The sequence below is a fragment of the Leucoraja erinacea genome, chromosome 20 (assembly GCF_028641065.1).
Source record: "Leucoraja erinacea ecotype New England chromosome 20, Leri_hhj_1, whole genome shotgun sequence".
Lineage (NCBI taxonomy): Eukaryota > Metazoa > Chordata > Chondrichthyes > Rajiformes > Rajidae > Leucoraja > Leucoraja erinaceus.
The window spans coordinates 23,240,259-23,262,288 of record NC_073396.1 but is presented as its reverse complement, the minus strand read 5'-3'; the positions used below and the strand labels follow the sequence as shown (position 1 = coordinate 23,262,288).

Here is a 22,030-nt window from a genome sequence, read left to right as displayed (position 1 = left end):
TTTCCCTAACAAAGTTTGCAGATTTTAGGACGTTATAATCATCTGATGAAAGTACCAATGTATTATCTTGTTTGCCCAACACTATGAACATTAAATTCTCCAGTTTTAATTAACACCCTATCTTTCCTTTCTCCCCTCCCTCTTTCTATTTGTCTATTGTCTTGTGAACCCTCCACCCCAGCGTGCACCCATTCTTCCCACTATCTCGCCCCTTCCCCCCCCCCCACCCCTTCTGCCTACTGTGTCCACATTAACCATCGATCACCCATTCACACTAGTTCTATCCCACTTTCTCATCCACTCCCTTACCACATGAGAGGCAATGTACAGAGGCCAATTAACCTATAAACCCGCATGTCTTGAGGATGGGGGAGGAAACCGGAGCACCCAGAGGAAACCCATGCGATGACGGGGAGAGTGAGCAAACTGCACACAGATGGCGTCCAAAGTCAGGCACGAACCCAGGTCTCTGGCACTGCGGGGCAGATGTTCTACCAGCTGCGCTACAGTGAAGGTGAAGTGCCAGTCAGTTAATCAGCTCAGAACAAATGAACGGGTGCCTGGGACTACTGAGGAGGGTGGAAATCTACATTCTTGTTCAATAAGGTACATGGACTAAGAATAATCCAGGATCATTGGGTTAACCTATGTTGAGTGTTTGACAGCATTGGGCCTGTAATCGCTGGAGTTTAGAAAGATGAGGTGGGACCTCATTGAAACTTACCGAATAGTGAAAGTCCTGGATAGGGAATGTGGAAATGATGTTTCCACTAGTGGGAGAGACCAGAGGTCATAACCTCAGAATAAAAGGACGTACCTTTAGAAAGACGAGGAGGAATTATTTTAGTCATAGTGAGGTGAATCTGTGGAATTCATTGCCACAGATGGCTGTGGAGGCGAAGTCACTGGGTATTTTTAAGGCGGAGATTCACAGGTTCTTGGGTGTCTGGGGTTATGAGGAGAAGGCAGGAGAATGGGGCGAGAGGGAAAGATAGATCAGAATGACAGAGTAGACAATGGGCCAAAGGACCTAATTCTACTCCGAGAACTTATGAACATGACTACACTAGTCATACAGATTTTTATGAAAACAGTGACAGAAGAACAAAGGAAATAGAGCAACTTACTCTGCTGTATGATGCTGTAATCATGTCCTGGCTCTCTGCTGGCATGAAGATCGGCTCGGAAACCATTGCCTCAAAGTCCTCGAGTTCGTGAGACTCCACAGGAGAATCACAGGCCTTCAAGTGCATGCCCAGTCCATCACCTTCCTCCGCTACAGCCACCGAATCTACAAATGTGGTTTACCGTCAGAACACATCCACCTTCTCATTCCTCACTACAACGACATTTCCTTAAGTTTAGATGAATGCGGTGCAAATTGGAAACTTCATAGCAGACAAGCCCTTATTCGAGATGGATGATTTGAGGAGGTTTCGCATGTTTTATCCATTCAGAATATTGATGTTAACATAACATTGATGTTAACATAAGCAGAACTGCAGCCACAGCCATGAAAAGCACTACGTTTATTCATCATTCCGACATTTAACTCAGACCTTTGCGGTTTATCAATGTATCTAATCTGAACCTCTCAAGGTTGGTTTCAACACAGCATAAAACAGGTCCATCGCTGATTTTTCAGTCCCTCCTTTAATACGGACAAGATCCCCCTCCCCCCGGAAGTTCCCCCGAAAATGTGGAGCCTGTGCCAGGTGAGACAGCCGTCTCAACCTAATCTAATCTAATCTAATCAACCTCATCAGGAATTTGAATTTTCCCTCTTTGACCAGGGCTCAGGAACTCCGGCCTAGCCGGAGCTGGCAGATCCGCCATACAGCCAACTTCTGCAGCCGATCGGTGGGTCGATTTTGCCGTCTGCTGCCGGGGCTCAGGAGGAACTCCACCCCGGCCGAAGCCGGCAGATCCGTTCACATAACCGAGCTCTGTGGCCGGCATTGCGGGCCAGTATCTCCCCCCCCAACCCACCCTAGGGCCGTGACGTTTGTTGGTCCAGCAAAATGGATAATCCAGAAAGGCGTAAGAAAGAACTGCAGATGCTGGTTTAAACCAAAGATAGACACAAAACGCTGAAGTAACTCAGCAGGACAGACAGCATCTCTGGAGAGAAGGAATGATTGATGTTTCTGGTCGAGACCCTTTTTCACCCCACTCCCCTGACATCAGTCTGAAGAACGGTCTTGACCCGAAACGTCACCCATTCCTTCTCTCCAGAGATGCTGCCTGACCCGCTGAGTTACTCCAGCTTTTTGTGTCTATCTTCGGTTTAAACCAGCATCTGCAGTTCCTTCCTACACAGATTAACTAAACCTCTAGCATTTTTAGGAGTACTGGCAAGGAAGCGCAAATACATTTTTGATGGTTGACACACAAGGAACACCGGAGATTAAAATAATCAAAATGATATGATTATCATCTATGCTCCTTGACCCTGGACTTTCAATGTCGCAGTACTTCCAACAAAACTAGTTTATATTGGGAATTACTACAATCACACAATACGATGAGAAATGTTTGTTTGACCCATGGCAAATCAAGTGAACTACTTCAATTTAAAAATTATACTTCAGGGAAACACACATAATTTCCCTTCACACTGGGACAATATCTGCCTGTTCGTCAATAAGTGATCTTGACCCATAAACACCCCACTTCTCTTAATATTCAAAATTAAACCACAGATCTAGTATCAATTCCTGCTTGCAAAACAGCTTCAAATTTCTATAATTGTTATTAAACTGGAAGATGCAGCATGGAAACAGGCCCTTTGGCCCCCTGAGTCCACGCCGACCTTCGATCCCTCGTCTCACTTTCGCATCCACTCTCAACACATTAGGGGCAACTTGCAAGGGGGCCAATTAACTTACATACTCACACGTCTTTGGGATGTAGGAGGAAACCGGGGCACCCAGAGGAAAATGGAGAGAACATGTAAACGCCACACAGACAGCACCTGAGTTTAGAATCAAACCTGGTGCTCTAGCGCTTGAAACATAGCACATAGGAGCAGGGGTAGGCCATTCGGCCCTTTGAGCCAGCACTGCCATTCAATATGATCATGACTGAAGCAGCAGGACTACCAGCTGCACCACTGTGCCACCCCCAACTACAATCACCTTTAAACAGATGGCAGGCTTCTAAATTCACACAACTTTTGAGTACAGGCTGGATCACGTCGAACAGCTTAAAATAAAAGTATTTCCTAACTTCATAACTGATTTGATTTTTTTAGTTTTGTTTAGTTTACAGATACACCGCAGAAACAGGCCCTTTGGTCCACCGAGTCTGCGCCACCTAACAATCCCCGTACACTAACACTATCCTACACACTAGGGACAATATACAATCTTTACCTGAAATATATTAACCTACAAACCTGCACACCTTTGGAGTGTGAGAGCACCCGGGAAACATCCATGCGGACATGGGGAGAACGTATAAACTCTGTACAGACGGCATTCGTAGTCAGGACCAAACCCGGGTCTCTAGAGCTGCAAGGCAGCAACTCTACCGCTGCGCTACCATACTGCCCCAATGTTTCAGATTAATCCTGTTCTTCCCTTTAAATGTGCATGTTGACCTGAATGGCCTTCTGTGTTGTCATAAGTATGAGATTGGAAGAACAAGATTCTTGTTACCCTTCCAAATAGCTTATTAAAAATATCAATCTAATAGAATGTCAATACTGAAACTAGGCTTGTACTCCATGGAATGTAATGATTTAACCATCTGGTTAAATAGTCACCCATTCCTTTTGTCCAGAGATGTTGCCTGCCCTGTTGAGGTACTCCAGTATTTTGGGTCTATCTCTGTTAAATAAGTAAATGTTAATTGATACACCAACCTCTCATTTACTTCCTATATTTTACTCAAAATAAGGAAATTGTACTACAAGTTTGTGGAATTCTCTGCCTCCGAGGGCAGTTTCTCTGGATGCTTTCAAGAGAGAGCTAGATAGGGCTCTTAAAAATATTACGGAGTCAGGGCATATGGGGAGAAGGCAGGAACGGGGTACTGATTGGGGATGATCAGCCATGATTACATTGAATGGTGGTGCTGGCTCGAAAGGGCCAAATGGCCTACTCCTGCACCTATTATCTATTGTCTATTGTCAGGCAGCATCTGTGTCCTAGAGTCATACAGCGTGGAAACATGCCTTTCAGCCCAACTTGCCCACACTGACCAACATATCCCATGTACATTCGTCCCACCTGCCTGTGTTTGGCCCATATCCCTCTCAACCAATTCTATCCATCTTCAGCCAAGTCTGAAGGAGGATCCCGACCTGAAAGGTGATCTTTCCTTTTTCACCAGAGATGCTGCTTGACCCGCTGAGTTAGTCCAGCACATTGTGTCTATCTTTGGTATAAACTAGCATCTGTAGTTCTTTGTTTCAACAAGTACACAGGCAGACAGGGTGGTGAAGGCAGTATTTGGCACGTTTGTCTTCATCGGTCATTTAGAATGGAGATGATGAGGAATTTCTTTAGCCAGAGGGTGGTGAATCTGTGGAACTCATTGCCGCAGATGACGGTGGAGGCCAAAACATTGGGTATTTTTAAAGCAGAGATTGACAGGTTCTTGATGAGTAAGGGCATCAAAGGTTACAGCAAGCAAGCATGAAAATGGGGTTTACAGGGAAAAATAGATCAGCCATGATCCAATGTGAAGCAGACTCGAGGGCTGCCAGGCCAAGCCAGGGAAATGAGCCCCACATCAGCAGTGGGAAAGTTAGTGTAGGGGATTCTAACAAACAGGATCTATCTGCATTTGGAAAGGCAAAGTCTGAGTAGGAATAGTCAGCATAGCTGAGCATGTGGGAAAACACGTCTCACAAATTTGATTGTTTTTTGAAGAGAACACCAAGAGAATTGATGAGGGCGAGGCAGTAGACAATATCTTCATCGATGTTAGCAAGGCTTTTGACAAGGTCCCGCATAATAGGAAGATTAAATCGCATGGATCCAGGGAGAGCTGGACAAATGGATTCCAAACTAGCTTGGAGAAAGGAGTCAGAGGCTGCTGGTCAAGTCTTTATCATTATATTGGACGCCTGCCACCATGTGGTGTACCGCAGGGATCGGTGCTGGGCCCTCCATTGATTATCATATATATATTAATGATTTGGATGAGAATATGTGCCAAATTTAGTACATTTGTGAATGATACCAGAATTTGTGCTGCAAGGACAGTGAAGAAGGTTGCCTTAGTACTTAGACGGGAGAAGATTGTGAGTAAAAGTTACTTAAAATTAGAGAGTCCTCAATGCCTCCAGCATCCTGTATTCTCCTATGCATTAGCCAGTATCTGCAGTTCTTTCTTTCTACATTCTTACAAACCAAAGTTTTCATCTACTGGGAGTTATGAAGTATAAAGGAATGAATACACAGCAAGGCTTTGAGAATGTGAGAACCCCCAAATAACCACACAAGACTAAGTGTTGGAAACTGCAGCAGATAATGAAGGAGAACAATTTACTTCAAAATCATTTGGAAGGGCATGCTTGATTAAGTCCAACTTCCAGATAATAATGAAACTAAGCCTTTTGTTAGTAAGCAAACTGCAAGAAAAAAAAATGGACAAGTGTTTAAACGCCGTAAGCTTGTCAGAACTGTGCTGCAAAGCAGCAGCCACTTTCAACTGGAATACCATGCTACTCCAGCTAATTAAAGAGCTACATATGCCACACACACACATAGAGAACTATGAAACAGCACGGGATGCATGGATACTAATGATTCAAGGGCGTTTTTGAGGGTGCTGGCAAGTACCTGCCCAGGAAATGCTCCTGTGCAATTCTCCTCGACAGCTTGTCTGGCACATAGAAGAGAAAGAAGCCACTGCAAAGGGAAATGAAATCAATGGCCGTGTGAAGCATGGGAGAAATTCTTTTTAACAGAATGCAAAATGCAAAGGCCCAAATGACAAGAGATACACAACCCCTCTTACTAAGACTATTTACAGTGCCCTCCATGTTTGGGACAAAAAAGCCATAATTTATTTATTTATTTGCCTCTGTACTCCACAATTTGAGATTTGTAATAGAAAAAAATCATATGTGGTTAAAGTGCACATTGTCAGATTTTAATAAAGGTCATTTTTTTACATTTTGGTTTCACCATGTAGAAATTACAGCAGTGCCGACCAGCGATCACCCCGTACACTAACACCATCCTATGCACTGGGAACAATTTTACAACTTCCCAAAGCCAATTAACCTACAAATCTGCAAGTTTTTGAAATGACGGAGGAAACCGGAGCAACCGGAGAAAACGCAGGGAAAACATACTAACTCTGCACAGGCAATACCTGGAGTCAGGATCGATCCCGGGTCTTGAGATGTTGCCTGGTCTCTCCAGTTACTCCAGCACTTTTTTGTCATTTTTTTTGTCTCACTTTCTATTTTCCATCATCATTTACTTCTACTTTTGAACCATTACCCCTCTTGTTACTTAATCTCTCCCACCTACAAAAAATCTGCCTGCTCGTTCTTACCTATCCTCCCAATTTTCTCTGCATTCTAATATCTCTAATCATTCCCAATTTTTATGAAAGATAATTAATTGTCTTGAAACATTGGCCGTTTCCTTCTCTGCAGTTGCTGCCTCGCCCAGCTCCAAGATGAATTTCAGGAGCAGCACATGAAGATTCAGCTCATGCTTAGGAAAAGAGATGGGACATACTCACCTGTATTGAAACGCTGAAGTATTGGTGGCTTGGCTGTTAAGCTGGGGCAGGGCATGGATTCTGATCGACCAGGTGCTTGCTGGTGTGAGTCCGTCACTCTCTCTACAGCCATCAGCATAGTGGACAGCTCTTGCAAGGGCATGTTGTTTATCTCTGAAGAAAATGGGCTTGGTGGATTCTCCAGACACAGAAGCCAGCTTGCATTACCTACAAGGTACCAATGCAAGTACAATTAAACCAGATGTCACAAGATAATTTGCTGCCTACTTTCCTGTTAGGATGTGCAACAGAATTGATTTATTAAAAAAAAAAAATTCTAATTTCAATTGAAGTTCTTCAATTCTAACGTGGACACAAGGAACCGCAGATGCTCGTTTACAAAGTAGACGGAAAGTGTTGGAGTAACACAGTGGGTCACGCAGCATCTCTGGAGAACATAGATAGGTAACGTTTCAGGTTGGGACCCTTCTTCAGACTCGGTGACATTTGGGGCTGGGAGCCAAATGGCCGCCTATCCATGTTCTCCAGAGATACCGCCTGATCTGCTGAGTTATCCCAGCAATTTGTATTTTTTTTCCCTTCAATTCATAATTGCTCAACAATCGGGAATAACCAGGAAATTAAGAGTAAAATTATTAGTTTTCAACAAAATATGCGCAAGGGAGAAAGTTGTTCAGGTTGCACAAGATGAAGTAAGGTGCACAGCCGGTAGAGTTGTTGCCTTGCACTGCCAGAGACCCAAGTTCAATCCTGACCGTCAGTGTTGCTCTGTGGAGCTTGCACGTTCTCCATGTGACCGTGAGATTTTCCCCTGGGTGCTCAGAGTTCCTTCAACTTCCCAAAGATGTGCACGTTGGTAGGTTAATTGGCCTCTGTACATTACCGTTGAATGTAGGTGAGTGGCACACTCTGGGTGGAGTTGATGAGCATGTGGAGTAAAAAAATTGAATAATGTAGGGTGGGTGTAAATGGGTGGTTAATGGTCGGTACCCACTCAATGGGTCGAAGAACCTGTGTCCACGCTGTATCTCTCTCTGGCTATGGTGGAGGCTGCTCATGTGGACCTGTAAACACAGACAGGAAGCAGGAAGGTTCCATGGCCTGACTTAGTGCCACTTGCATTTCTAAACCACTATTTCTCATAGAGGGCAACGTGGAAAAGTGGAGGGTATTTTTTAATAACTTTCTTGGCAGCTAACCTACAGAATTGGGGGCAATTGCAATATCACACCCTGCTCCATATTTTTGATTAACTTTACTGTTGTTTGAAAAGTCAGGCATACAATTAAGCAAGCATTCAGAGACAGTTTCTTCCAAGTTATTATCAGGCAACTTAACTATCCTATCAACCACTTGATAGTGGTCTTGCTACTATCAACCTCATTGGAGACCTTCCAATTATCTTTAATCAGACTTTACTGGACTTTATCTTGCTCTAATGGTCATTCTCTTTATCATGTATCTATACACTGTGGACAGCTTGATTGTAAGCACGTATAGGTTTTCTGCAGACTGGTTAGCAACAAGAACTTTTCACTGTACCTCGGTACACGTGGCAATAAACTAAACTAAACTACATTTGCCTTTGCCCTTGGGTGAATTTCTTGGAAACAGTATTAAAGCAACAGCTATAAATGGTTGTAGAGATTACCAGTTATGCTTCTGGCAAAATAATTTGTTTAGCTTAGTTTAGAAATACAGCGTTAATACAGGCCTTTTGGCTCACCGGGTCTGCGCTGACCATTGATTACCCATACACTAGTTCTATCCTACACACTTGAGCCAATTTTACAGAAGCCAATTTACCTACAAACCTGCACCTGGGAGAAAACTGGAGCACCCGGAGAAAACCCACGCGGTCACGGAGAATGTACAAACTCCGTACAGACAGTACCCCAGGTCAGGATCGAACCCAGGTCTCTGGCGCTGTAAGACAGCAGCTCTACCACTGCGTCACCCTAGATTGCCCTAAGAGGGGCACAACAAGAAGAGAGGCTTAGCGGGATATGGGCCAAACCTAGATAGGTGGAACTAGCGTAAATAGGGCAACTTGGTCAGGCATGGGCAAATTGGGCCGAAGGAGTTTGTTTCTGTGCCATACGACTCTAAAATGAGATTCAATAACAATCAAAACACTTGTCTTGCTCCGACAAAGTCGTTCTCCATTTCTGAAGATAGCAACCTTCTTTCAATTCATAACCAATAAAGGTTTATTAGATCCACATACAATCGTGGCTGCACAACACAATACGATGATCGTACCCGAGGGTCGGCGAATGTATATTTCTGCCCATCCCTGAGTCAGGACTGAGGCATATTCAGCCAGGTTGGCCTTTTCCTTCTGTGAGAGAGGCTGGCCACTAGAGGGGGCTGCATCCCGATGCAGTGATTTGCGGTTTTCCAATCCTTTTGTAGCTGCCATCACAGAGGGAGCAGAGATCTCGGACTCCGAGGGCGACACCAGAGGACTTAAACTCTGAACTGAATCGCTGTGGAGAGCATGACCACCTGGAGAAACAGAAGCAGCCAACTTTAGAGAAAGCAATTGCATAGTAGTGTAACCATAGAACCATACAGCTCCACGATGTATTAGATATTTAAATAGAACTTTAAATATCATTTGTTAGGCTTTTGGATAAGCACGTAGATATGGAGGGAATGGGGGAATATGGATCATGTGCAGGCAGAATCATAATGTCATACAGCATGGAAATAGGCCCTTTGGCCCAATTTGCCAACACCGCCCAACGTCCCATTTATACTAGTCCCACCTGCTTGCGTTTGAACCATATCCCTCTAAACCTGTCCTATCCATGTCTAAATGTTTCTTAAATATTGCGATAGTACCTGCCTCAACTATCTCCTCAGGCAGCTTGTTCCACACACCCACCATCTTTTGCTTGAAAAAGTTATCCCTCAGGTTCCTATTAAATCTTTCCCCCTTCGCCTTAAACCTATGTCCTCTGCACCTCAATTCCCCTGCTCTGGGCAAATGAATCAGTGCGTTTACCCGATCTATTCCTGTCTTGATTTTGTACACAGAGGAGATTAGTTTACCTTGGCATTATGTTCAGTTTGGAAATTGTGGGACGAATAGCCTGTGCTGTTCTGTGAATGTGTTTTAAAGATATAGCTTGGCACTAATTTTGCAGACGTGTTCCATTAAGCAATGAAATTCCAACTTAAAATGTGTAAATATCCAGATTCAAACTTTTTAAATAATTTAATATTTCAGTTGTAACTTAGCTTACTCCATAATTATCCCACAGGTATCGTTTGTGAATTTTGGCAGCATATGGCTGATTCTCTTAACCAAATTAAGTGTTTCACAGAGTTTGTTATTCAAGTCTCACAATCCTACAATCTCACTTGACTGTACTGCCTTGAACAAAAATACACTTTCCAATGACCCCAATAAATGCGGCACGATGCCGCAGCGGGAGAATTGCGGCCTTATGGCGCCATGGACCCAGGTTCGATCCTGACTACCGATGCTGTCTGTACGGAGTTTGTACGTTCTCCCTGTGACCATGTGGGTTTTCTCCGAATGCTCTGGTTTTCTCCCACATTCCAAAGAGGTACAGGTTTTTAGGTTAATTTGCTTCGGTAAAATTGTCCCTAATGTGTAGGAAAGTGCTAGTTTAGTTTAGAGATACAGCACGGAAACAGGCCCTTCGGCCCACCGAGTCCGCGTCGACCAGCGATCCCCTATACTACACACACTATGGGGAATTTACAATTTTACCAAACCCAATTAACCTACAAACCTGCACGTCTTTATAGTGTGGGAGGAAACCGCAGAACCTGGAGAAAACCCACACAGGTCACGAGGAGAAAGTACAAACACTGTACAGACAGCACCCGTGGTCAGGATCGAACATCGAATCTCTGGCACTGTAAGGCAGCAACTCTACCACTGCACAACCCTGCCGCCCCTCGTGTATGGGGATCGTTGGTCAGCGCGAACACAGAGGGCCAAAGGGCCTGTTTCCTTGCTGGATCTCTAAACTAAACTAAATACAAATTTCACCTTAATGGAGAAACCTGGATGGTGACCAACATGCCAGATTTTATTTATGCAGGTTGTCGATGAAATACTGGAGAGGGGCTCTCAACATGTAAATCCGCACCAGATGTCATCGTTAAGTGATGATGAGAGGGACAGGATCTGGGCTGACACAGTGACACAACTGTTGCCTCACAGCGCCAGAGAACCAGGTTCCACTCTGACCTCGGGTGCTGTCAGCTTGGGGTTTGTATGTTCTGCCTGTGAAAGCGTGGGATTCCTCCATGTGCTCCAGTTTCCTCCACACCACAATGTCGTGCAGGTTTGTAGGTTAATTGGCCTCTGTAAAATTGTCCCTGGTGTGTAGAGAGTGGATGCAAAAGTGGGTTAACATAGAAACATAGAAATCGTACACTAGCACCATCCTACACACTTGGGACAATTTACTATTCTTTTTACCGAAGCCAATTAACCTAGAAACCGACAAAGTGGGAGGAAACCGGAGCAAACAGAGAAAATCCCACACGGTCATAGGGAGAACATACATACTTCGTACAGACAGCATCTGTAGTTGGAATCGAACCCGGGTCTCTGGCATTGTAAGGCAGCAACTCTACCACTGCACTGCTGTGCAGCCCATCTCAATTGAGATATAGAGTACATTCCACCAGCCTCCACTGTTCTTTGATTTTTTTTTTGCACTTGCAAGCACAACAGGCTATTGTTGGGCAAATCTTTATTGAAGTATTAAACTGAGATGGCCTCGGCTAGTTAAGATGCAGGCCTGGATAGAGTGAATGTGGAGAGGATGCTTCCACTAGTGAGAGAGTCTAGGACCAAAGGCCATAGCCTCAGAATAAAAGGACATACCTTTAGAAAGGAGAAGAGGAGGAAATTCTTTAGGCAGAGGGTGGTGAATCTGCGGAATTCATTGCCACGGATGGCTGTGGAGCCCACGTCAATGGATCTTTTTAAGGTGGAGGTTGACAGATTCTTGATTAGTAAGGGTGTCAGGAGATATGCGAAGAAGGCAGGATAATGGGGTTGAGAGTGAAAGATAAATCAGCCATAATTTTACGAATGGCCTAATTTTTTTCTCGAACTTGTGAACTTGTGACATGGACTAATTCAAAGGATGGAATAGATTCAAGGGGCTAAATAATTTAATTTCTCAGTTGCAATTTAGTCTACTCTGAAATGATCCCACATATAATTTATGAATTTTGGCACCATATGGTTAATTGCTTTAACAGAACAGAGTGTTTCACAGAATTTGTTATTTCACAATTCTACAATCTTCATCTCCCTGTAGATAAGTAACGCTGGATCACCCTATCGTTACATGAATATAGATTATAGGGGCTAGGGGATTCTTAAAAATACTAAATCAAATGGCTGAAATAAAATCCAAGAAAAATTTAAAAGGAATCGAAATGTATTATCTTAGCTAAGATGCTTCAAAGGAAATTCATTCTTAGTTTTAAATTATTTTTAAAAGGATATGGCAAATTGTTCAAACTGCTGGAGTTGGAAGTTTATCACGACTTGATAAGTGCCTTCCATCTTAATTTGGGGACATTTCTCAGAATTTATATAGGGGCACAATTGAAAGCATAATAACCTACGGCATCACTTCCTGGTTTGGGAGCTGCAAGGCTTATGAACAATATCAACTAAACAGGATAGTGAAGACAGCCAGCAGGATTATCGGTGCCCCACTCCCTTTCTTGCTGGAGATATACAAGAAGAGGAGCATCAGTAGAGCCATCTCCATCATCCAGGACCCCTACCACCCATCACATCACATCTTTTCCATTCTGCCATCTGGGAAGAGGTACAGGAGCATCAGCTGCAAAACCAGCAGGATGCTCCTCAGCTTCTTCCCACAGGCAATAAGACTGATTAAAGGACTTTGTCCCCTGCCAAAATATCGCTCATCCACACATCCAACCGCGCCCATACTTTGACAGTTAGGCACCAGTCAAAGTAAAGCCACTGTGAAGCCACTGTCGATCAGAATGACTGTTTTTATTATATTGTTAATTTTTAGGCCTACTTTCCTTTTCAAAATGGTAATTTTAATTTGTTTTTAAAGCTTTATGTATTATCCTTTTTGTTTCTATTTTTACACTGAATGGAAACCGATTGAGCAACGTTTTTTCGTTTCCTCTGTGTATGCGAGTACTCAGTGAAATTATATTAAAGAAATACTGATACTGATACTGAATAGGTGGCATAGGTAGAGTTGCTGCCTCACAGCTTTAGAGACGTGGGTTAGATCCTGACTACGGGTGCTGTCTGTGCGCAGTTTGTACGTTCTCACTGTGACCACGTGGGCTCTCTCAAGGTGCTCCAGATTCCCCACACATTCCAGACGTGCAGGTTTATAGATTAATTAGCTTCTGTAAATTATACCTAGTGTGTAGGATGGAACTAGTGCATGAGTGATTGCTGGTTGGCACTGACTCATTTCCACACTGTATTTCTAAACTAAAAACTGTACTAAACTAAAGAAAAACACAAAATGCTGGACTAACTCAGCAGGTCAGGCAGCATCTGCAGAAAATGGATAGGTGACGTTTTGTTTCGAGACCGTTCTTCAGACTGATTGTGTGGGGGGGGGGGGGGGGTGATAGGTGGGGAGGGGCCCAACACATCACCTATCCATTTTCTCCAGAGATGCTGCCTGACCGGCTGAGTTACTCCAGCACTTTGTATCTATCCTTGGTATAAACCAGCATCTGCAGTTCCTTTTTTGTTACTAAACTAAATTAATACGGTTCAGTAATCAACGAGACATCAGTAGCACTAGTCCATTATGTACCTAGACATCAAACTACGAACCATCAATTGATCAATGCAACCAAAGTACCCAGATTTTAAGATTTATGAATACAATAATTATAGTAGGACACTGGCCAAAAGTAAATCTGGTCATATATAATTTTTAAACATCATGTCCCAGTTGCAACATTCACCTGATACGGATCTCACTCGCAAGCGAGCTGCCTTTCCAATCTGCTGGCTGGCTTGAGACTCCAACTTGGCAGGGGCTTCTTGTGTTGTCTTTACTTGCATCGACAAATCCAACCTTAGAGTCAAAACAGTAAATCTACCTTGAACATTCTGATCTCTCTTTAACTATGGACTAAGTATATAAAATTATGAGTCAGTTATGAGAAAATGATGAGAGGGTAGACAGTCAAAACCTTTCTCCCAGTGTGGAAATGTCAAACACCAGAGAGCGTAGCTTTGAGGTGGGTAAGCCGGACCACCAGTTGCCGGAAAATCGGTGGTGGACCTGGACATGATGTCGGATCATGACAAAAATAAATCTGCACTTACTGAGAACTTCGGCCAGTAAGCATGCCATCTGTGGTGGATGAGTTACTGAAGGAAATTCTGAGGGATACGATATACACGCATTTAGAAAGATAGGGGTTGATTAGGGATAGGCATCACAGCTTTGTGTATGGGAGATCACGACGTGTGAATTTGATCGAGTTTTTTTGAAGTAATAACTAAGAAGATCGATGAAGGCAGGGAAGGAGATGTAGTCTACATGGTCTTCTCCCTGTGACTGTGTGGATTTCCTGCAGGTGCTCTGGGTTCCTCCCTCAGCTTAACAGACGTGCGGGTTTGTAGGCTAATTGGCTTCTGTAAATTGTCACTAGTGTGCAGGGAGTGGATGCAAAAGTGAGATAACATAGAACTCGTGTGAATGGATGTTCGAAGGTAAGTGTGGATTCGGTGGGGCTGCATCTCTAAATTAGGCTCTAAGCTAAGGAGAGGGTTGTACCATACCTGGATGTTTCTTCAGTGTTCTTCTGCTCCAAGGAATCCAAACCCATCAGTGCTCTTGTTCCCATACCACTGCTAGTGGTAACTGTGACCAGCTTGTTTCCAACCAGCCACGTATTACTCCTTCCTGCGCCAAGGAGAAATTCTGCTATAGGGGACCTTAAAAGAAAACAATAAAGAGAAAAAACCCTTCATGAAAATGAATGAAAGGAAACACTGTAAAGCATGATCAGTATTTGTATGTTGAAGAAAATCAATAGTCAGCTATCAGAAAACTGTGATCACACAAACCAGACAGTCCACCTTTGACTCCATCTACACTACACGCTACCTCGGAAAAGCAGCTGACATAGTGAAAGACGTCACTTGTCCCACCCCGTCATTCCTTCTCCCTGCTCCCATCCGGCAGAAGGCACAAAATCATGAAAGCGCGCACCACCAGACTGCACCACCAGGAACAGCTTCTTCCCCTCTGTTATCAGGCCTCTGAATGGTCCTTCCATTAGCTAGGGTACTGTCCAGCCCACCTCTACCCCATTGTGAACATTGGACTTTGTCTATGGAACTGATGCGCGACAATGCTGAGAACTATATTCTGCTCTCTATCTTCCCCTTTGCTCCATCTATTGTGTTTGAGTTTGAGTTGTTTGTATTTATGTATTGTATTATCTCATGATTGAAACGCATGCAAAACAAATCTTTTAACTGTACCTCGATACATGTGACAATAATAAACCTATTTACATGGGACCACATAAAACAAACATTTGGCCCAACTACTCTATGCTGGCATTTTATGTTCCATCTAAGCCTTTTACAGTCTTTTCTTATCTAAATCTATTGTCATGGCCCTCTATTCCATTGTTCCTCATCTGCTTCTCTTGCTCCTCCCTAAAAGCAGCAACACCATTCTCCTCAACCCCATTCTCACTACACTTTGGGTTAATATCAGCTGAATTCCCTATTGAATTTCTGGTGATCCAAGATGTTCCATTGGAAAACACTGGTTGTGCACAGCAGATCCAATAGAACTAAGACAAGCAGTTTAACAAAAGTGCTGGAGTAACTTAGCGGGTCAGACAACACCTATGGAGAGAATAGATGGGAGGAGTTTTGGGTTTGCGGCCCTTCTTCAGACCGATTGTAATAGGGTGGAGAAAGCTGTAAAAGAGAGATAGGGCAGGACAAAGCCTAGCAAGTGATAGATGGATACAGAAACAATGAACTGCAGATGCCGCTTTCCAAAAACAAAGTCACAAGTGCTGGAGTTATATTTAGCATCAATCATCTGGTCTGATTAAATAGCGTGCAAAATAATGCTTTTCATTGTACCTCAATACAAGTGACAATATTAACCCTATTTACATGGGACTTCGTAAAACAAAAAAAATGATGGAGTAACTCAGTGGGTCGGGCAGCATCTCTGGAGAAAAAGGATAGGTGACATTTCAGATCGGGGCTTCAGACTCTCTTCAGACTGATGGGGGGGGGGGGGGAGGGGAGGTGAAAGGAATTGGAAGCAAGAAAATAGCAGGACAAATCAGATGACGTCCGGCATGATGTTCCCCGAGAGACCAATTGTTGGCTAGGAACGATGTGATCCTATGAGGGATATATAATTGTGGGACTGGTTAACCGTTTTTTTAGTGGAGGAAATACTAACCTCTTGGGCAGAGCAGAGAAGTTGGAGAAAACGTATCGAGCCATCATATCCAAGCACGTTTCGGTAAGTTCAAGGTGCACAGTTTTTAGACTGTGTTCCGCATCTGCCATTGAATTCTCGTCTGACGATCCCAAACTAGAACTCGTAACAGAGGTTTGCATTCTATTAGAATGAGAAGTTCCCAGATCAAAAGCCAGAACATTGCAATGAAAACTCCACCAAACTATTTGCTCTTGCCCTCAATGGCATTTATCTTTCTCGCGTGATTTCAAGCATGCATTCAGAATGTGCCCTTGTACAAGATTTCAAAACTATTCTTTAAATGCAAAGCTTTGACCTTTTTCAGAATCAGATTAAAAGTAGATCAACCTAGGATGTGGTTTCAAAACACAAACTGCAACATTCCAATAATACTATCATATATAACAAAGACCATGGCTAGATCTGACACTTTTAAATTAGGTATTTCTTATGTAAACATAGTGTTATACTAAAAATTAACTTTAGAAGGTCTTGGATCTTTAAACTAGCAAAATTGAGTTATTAATTACAAAATTGATGCATTTGATCATTTATTACCTTTGATTACAAATAGGTATAACATTGAAAATAATGATATTTTTCTATCAATTATTGTAATCGGTTGAATGAATCCTATGTTTGAAAGTTTTAGTTTAGTTTAGGAATACTGCACGGAAGCAGGCCCTTCTGCCCACCGAGTCCATGCTGACTAATGATCCCTGTTACATTAGCACTATCCTACATACACACTAAGGACAATTTACAATTTTTACCAAAGCCAATTAACCTACAAACCTGTAGGTTTTGGAGTGTGGGAAAAAACCAGAGCACCCGAGGGAAACCCACGCGGTCATGGAGAGAAAGTATAAACTGTACAAACAGCACCTATAGTCAGGATTGAAACCGGGTCTCTGGCACTGTAAGGCAGCAGGTCTATCGCTGCGCCACCGTGCCGCCCTCAGCCAGTAACTTGATGCATTATCACATAATATAGCAAGCCAGGATTAACCGCAAATTAAAGCAGATTTACAAGTCCTCATAAATTTAGGACACGGTAATTCAATATTATTTTAACATTACGTTTCCAGAGTAAGATACAGTTGAATTATTGGTACGTGGCTGTATTAAGATCTGTGGTCAGTGGTTGTCTTTTACGAGATCCAAGAATAGCCAACATCTCTCCAAAGGTTTAGCGGCCATAGTTTTGAGCCACTATTTTAAATGAGACTGAAAGACAAACAGGAAATGGTGGTGGGTGGTGTGTGTATGGAAGGAAGAAGTAGTTGAGGCAGGTACTATCGGCACATATAAGAAACATGGATAGGGTAGGTTTAGAGGGACATAGGCCAAAAGCAGGCAGGTGGGACTAGTGTAGATGGGGCATGTTGGTCGGTGTGTGGGCAAGTTAGGCCGAAGGGCCTGTTTCTACGCTGCATGACTCTCAATCAAAGTTTCCCAACTTTTATTGTCAGGGGGAATTTCAATCCTGGTTCCAACATTAAAAAAAAAGTCTGTGCAATTTACTCCCAATTTGTGGACATTACTAGAAATGTCAGTATTCATGGCCCATCCCAAATTGCTTTTCAATCATTCTGACATGGTTTAGTTGGAACATGGAAACAGGCCCTTTGGCCCACAACGGCCATTGATTCTTTAGTCAGAGGGTGGTGAATCTGTGGATTTCTTTGCCACAGAAGGCTCTGGAGGCCGTCAGTGGATATTTTTAAGGCAGAGATAGATTCTTGATTAGTACAGGTGTCAGAGGTTATAGGGAGAAGGCAGGTGAATGGAGTTAGGAGGGAGAGATAGATCAGCCATGATTGAATGGCGGAGTAGACTTGATGTGCCGAATGGCCTAATTCTACTCCTATTCCTTATTACGTATGACCTTATGATTACCCGATCACACTAGTTCTATGTTAACCCACTTTCGTATCCACTCCCTACATGTTAGAGGCAATTTAAAGAGACCAATTAACCTACAAACTCACATGTCTGTTGGGATGTGAGAGGAAACTGGAGCACCAGGAGGAAACCCACAAGGTCACGGGGAGAAAGTGCAAACTCCACAGACAGCATGCAATAGCTAATCAAGATGCACCATTTACACATCCCACCTGTCCACATTTGGCCCCCATCTGTCTAAACCTTCCCTATCCATGTACCTGGCCAAATGTCTTTTTTATATTGTTATACTACCTGATTAGTTCAATTCAAACTCTCATCTCCAATCAATTATATATACAAGCTGCCTATCCAGTAATATGACCATATGCTCTAGTATTCTCAACTCTCATAAAGTGGTAGGGTCATACAGTGTGAAAACTTCAGCTCAACTTGTCCACGCTGACCATCTACTCTAATTCCACCTGCTTTGTCCCATATTTCTCTATCCTATTCATGTACCTGTCTAAATATTTCTTAAACATTGCGATAGTACCTGCCCACTCAGGTTCCCATTAAAATGTTACCCCCTCACCTTAAACCTATGTCATCTGGTTCTCGATTCCCCTACTCTGGGCAAAAGACTCTGTGTGTTGCCCCGATCTATTCCTCTCATGATTTTGTACACCTCCATAAGATTACCCCTCATCTTCCAGCGCTCCAAGGACTAAATCCCGAGCCTGCTCAACCTCTCCCTATATCTCAATCCCTCGAGTCCTGGCAACATCCTGGTAAATCTTCTCTGAAACTTTTTAAACTGGACAACATCTTTCCTTTAACATGGCGACCAAAACTGAACACAATAATCTAAATGTGGACTCACCAATATCTTACATAACTGTAACATGACCTCCCAACTTTTATATTTGTTGAACATGTAACATTAATTTTTATCAAGCTGCATCGCAAAAAGGATCAAAAGTTGTTTGAACAAGACACGCCCTCATCAGCCTGACAGGGGAAAGATGTTCAATGACTAGTGGGTAGATAAAGGTGACATACAGCAGCTGACATTTTTACCAAGAACTTTTCAGATGCTTAATTTTCAGGAGGGGTCTCAAGTAGCTGCCAATCAGCATCCTCATCTTAAGTGTAACTGAGCAAACGTAGAGATCAGCTTCTTGTTGCAGAGTTTGTAACTGCAAGTCTTACATGACATAAATGATTTACAAAATAATCCATGTCTGCAACAGAGTTAAAGGAATGGCTGATCTTAAATAACAACTCCCACAATCAGCATGGATGAGTCATTTGAGCCAACGGTTAGAGCTTGATTGATTTCTTGGAACAGCTTGAATTTCTTGGAACAGAAGGCAAGCAAGGAACATGGGATCGAGGCCGGAAAATGGAACGGTCAACAATGATCGGAACAACGGAGCCAATTTGAGTCTGTTAACGCCTGTTTCAAGTGCCAACATCGCAAGCATGCCAGAAATGTTACATCGTGAGACAAACAATGTGCCAAACGTCAAGATTAATGGCAGTTATACTTTCAAATGCCTTCAAAATCTAGTTCTAGTTCCCTTTTGCCAGATGTGACAATGGAAACCCTATGTTTCCATTAAACAAAACAAAACCACATGGTCACAGGGAGAACATGCAAATTCTACACAGACAGCACTTGAGGGCAGTATCGAACCTGGATCTCTGGCTCTGTGAAGGAGAAGCTCTACCTGTTGGGCCACTGTTCCACTCATTATACCTTATTCACTCAATAACCCATGGATTCTTTAGAACAAATAGGATTGGCCTTGTTTCCTCAACAGTTACTGCACTTCCCTGCAGCATAATTGTGATAGCTTAAAATTACTCAGGTGTGCCCTGAAATTGTCAAAAGGTTTAAATTATCTCTTAAATACCACAGAAGTCGTTCGGACAATCAGCACATTCCTATCGGACACAAACATTTTCACTTGGGAAATATATTTAAAAAAATTGAAAAGATACAAAGTGCTGGAGTAACTCAGCAGTTCAGGCAGCTGGAAAAGATGGACACAAAATGCTGGAATCACTCAGCGGGTCAGGCAGCATCTCTGGGGAAAAGGAAAAGGTGACGTTTCGGGTTGTAACCCTTCTTCAGACTGAAAGATAGATTGGGGGGGTGGGAGGGGAAATTGGTGGCGAGAAAAGGCCAGAACTAAACAAGGCAAACCATAGGTGACCATAGGACGGGTGGACTCCAGGGTGAAGCATCTCTGGAAAACATGGATAGACAACGTGACCTATCAATGCTCTCCACAGTTACTGCCTAAGCCTCCGAGTTACTCCAGCACTTTGCGTCTTTTGTTGTAAACCAGCATCTGCAGTGCCTAGTGACTGTATCTTGAAAGTGTGATTGATTTGAAAATACAGCATGGAAACAGGCCCTTCAGCCCACTGAGACGATGCTGCACATCAATCACACATTCACCAATTGAGAGATGGAAAGCAGAATTCTTGATCGACAACCACTGACCAATATTTATGTTCCTGAATACAGTAGTAATTCATATCAATATCCCTGTGGAAAATGGCAAATTGTACTTTTCGAAGAAGAGTCTAAAAACTAAGTCATGCAAGCATCCCAGCATGCAGAAACCCCAAAAATGAAACTGTGCGGAGCAAAGGCTCCGGATTGCCTCTACCTTCGGACTGCGTGTTCTGAGACACTGATGCTTCGGGACCGGAAGGCCTCAACTGCCGATAGGTCTTTCATATCTTTAATTTGTGAACTATTCAAGCCTGGCTTTTGGGGCTTTGAGCCTCGCAAGCTACCAGCACAGCCCAAAGACACCGCAGGTGGGAAAGACGCCATTAGGGAGGAAAAGGAGTTGATGGTCAGGTCACAGAACAGGGAAAAGGTTCCCGGGCAAGTAAAGCGAAGAAAACAAACACCAGCACAGAAGAATAAAAGGAAGGGAGGGAGGGGGGGGGGGGGGGGGGGGGGGGGGGGGAAGGAGGAAGGGGAAAAAAAAAAAAAAAAACAACAACTCAAAGCATTAAACAAAATCTGGAAGATGATAAAATAGCAAATTAGATCAAACAGCTTATACGCTACAGAACATAAACTTCTATAACTCCTGCTACACTTACGAACAATTGGCAGAAAAAGCAACGCATGCACTTAAGGTTGGAATGACATTTCAGAGTTTGACAACAACTTTCTGAAATACAGATGCAAAGCTATTTCAGAGCGAGCTGATAATTCTATAAGTGGTTTTACAAAAATGAAACACGACTGTAAACAATTCTTACATAGCCAATCTAAATCTGCAAGTGTAAGAATTGACGGCTCCCTTAAAGCCATCAATTCTTGATTGTTGGGAAGGAGATTAATGAAAGTGCTGAATTTATGAACTTACTCCAGGGGACACTATCCCTCACACCCGAACACATTATTGTATTAAAGTGCCTTCTTTAATTTAATAAGGATTAATTTGGCCATAATGTTTTTTTTAAATCATCTTACCTTTAGAAAGGGCGAGGAATGAATTTAGTCAGAGGATGGTGAATCTGTGGAATTCATTGCCACGGATGGCTGTGGAGGCCAAGGCAATGGATATTTTTACGGCTGAGGTTGACAAATTCTTGTTTAGTAAAGGTGTCAAGAGTTATGGGGCGAAGGCAGGGGAGTGGGGTTGAGAGGGAAAGATCGATCAGCAACGATGGAATGGTGGAGTAGACTCGATGGGCCGAATGGCCTAATTCTGCTCCTAGAACATGATCTTACAGTATCTTATATCATCCAAATAATTGCATTGGTTAGAAAAAGGGGACAGATTTTACGACTAATGCACCGTATAGTTCATCTCATATCAATCAGGCCTACTGCCGCTGGGCAGGGTAACAGATGGACATTTGGTATTAAGACTAATGTTATATCACCTGGTGGTTCGGGGTTCACTATT

The 22,030-nt window shown here is 43.1% G+C and overlaps 1 protein-coding gene across 8 annotated transcripts in view; it reads right to left on the bottom strand.

Annotated features, from left to right (window-relative positions):
* The window catches only part of tsc2 (TSC complex subunit 2), a 92,443-nt gene that overhangs the window by 17,619 nt on the left and 52,794 nt on the right, over positions 1-22,030 (bottom strand). For 2 of the 8 annotated variants that reach the window (XM_055651658.1, XM_055651659.1), the window contains exons 26-33: positions 20,768-20,893; positions 16,179-16,340; positions 14,519-14,674; positions 13,693-13,805; positions 8,971-9,216; positions 6,709-6,915; positions 5,793-5,861; positions 1,128-1,291 (exon numbers count right to left, since the gene is read on the bottom strand). In XM_055651658.1, coding sequence (XP_055507633.1) covers positions 1,128-1,291; positions 5,793-5,861; positions 6,709-6,915; positions 8,971-9,216; positions 13,693-13,805; positions 14,519-14,674; positions 16,179-16,340; positions 20,768-20,893 — 1,243 coding nt within the window. The remainder of the gene's footprint in view (positions 1-1,127; positions 1,292-5,792; positions 5,862-6,708; positions 6,916-8,970; positions 9,217-13,692; positions 13,806-14,518; positions 14,675-16,178; positions 16,341-20,767; positions 20,894-22,030) is intronic. The other 6 variants (XM_055651660.1, XM_055651661.1, XM_055651663.1 and 3 more) reach the window with 6 other exon arrangements.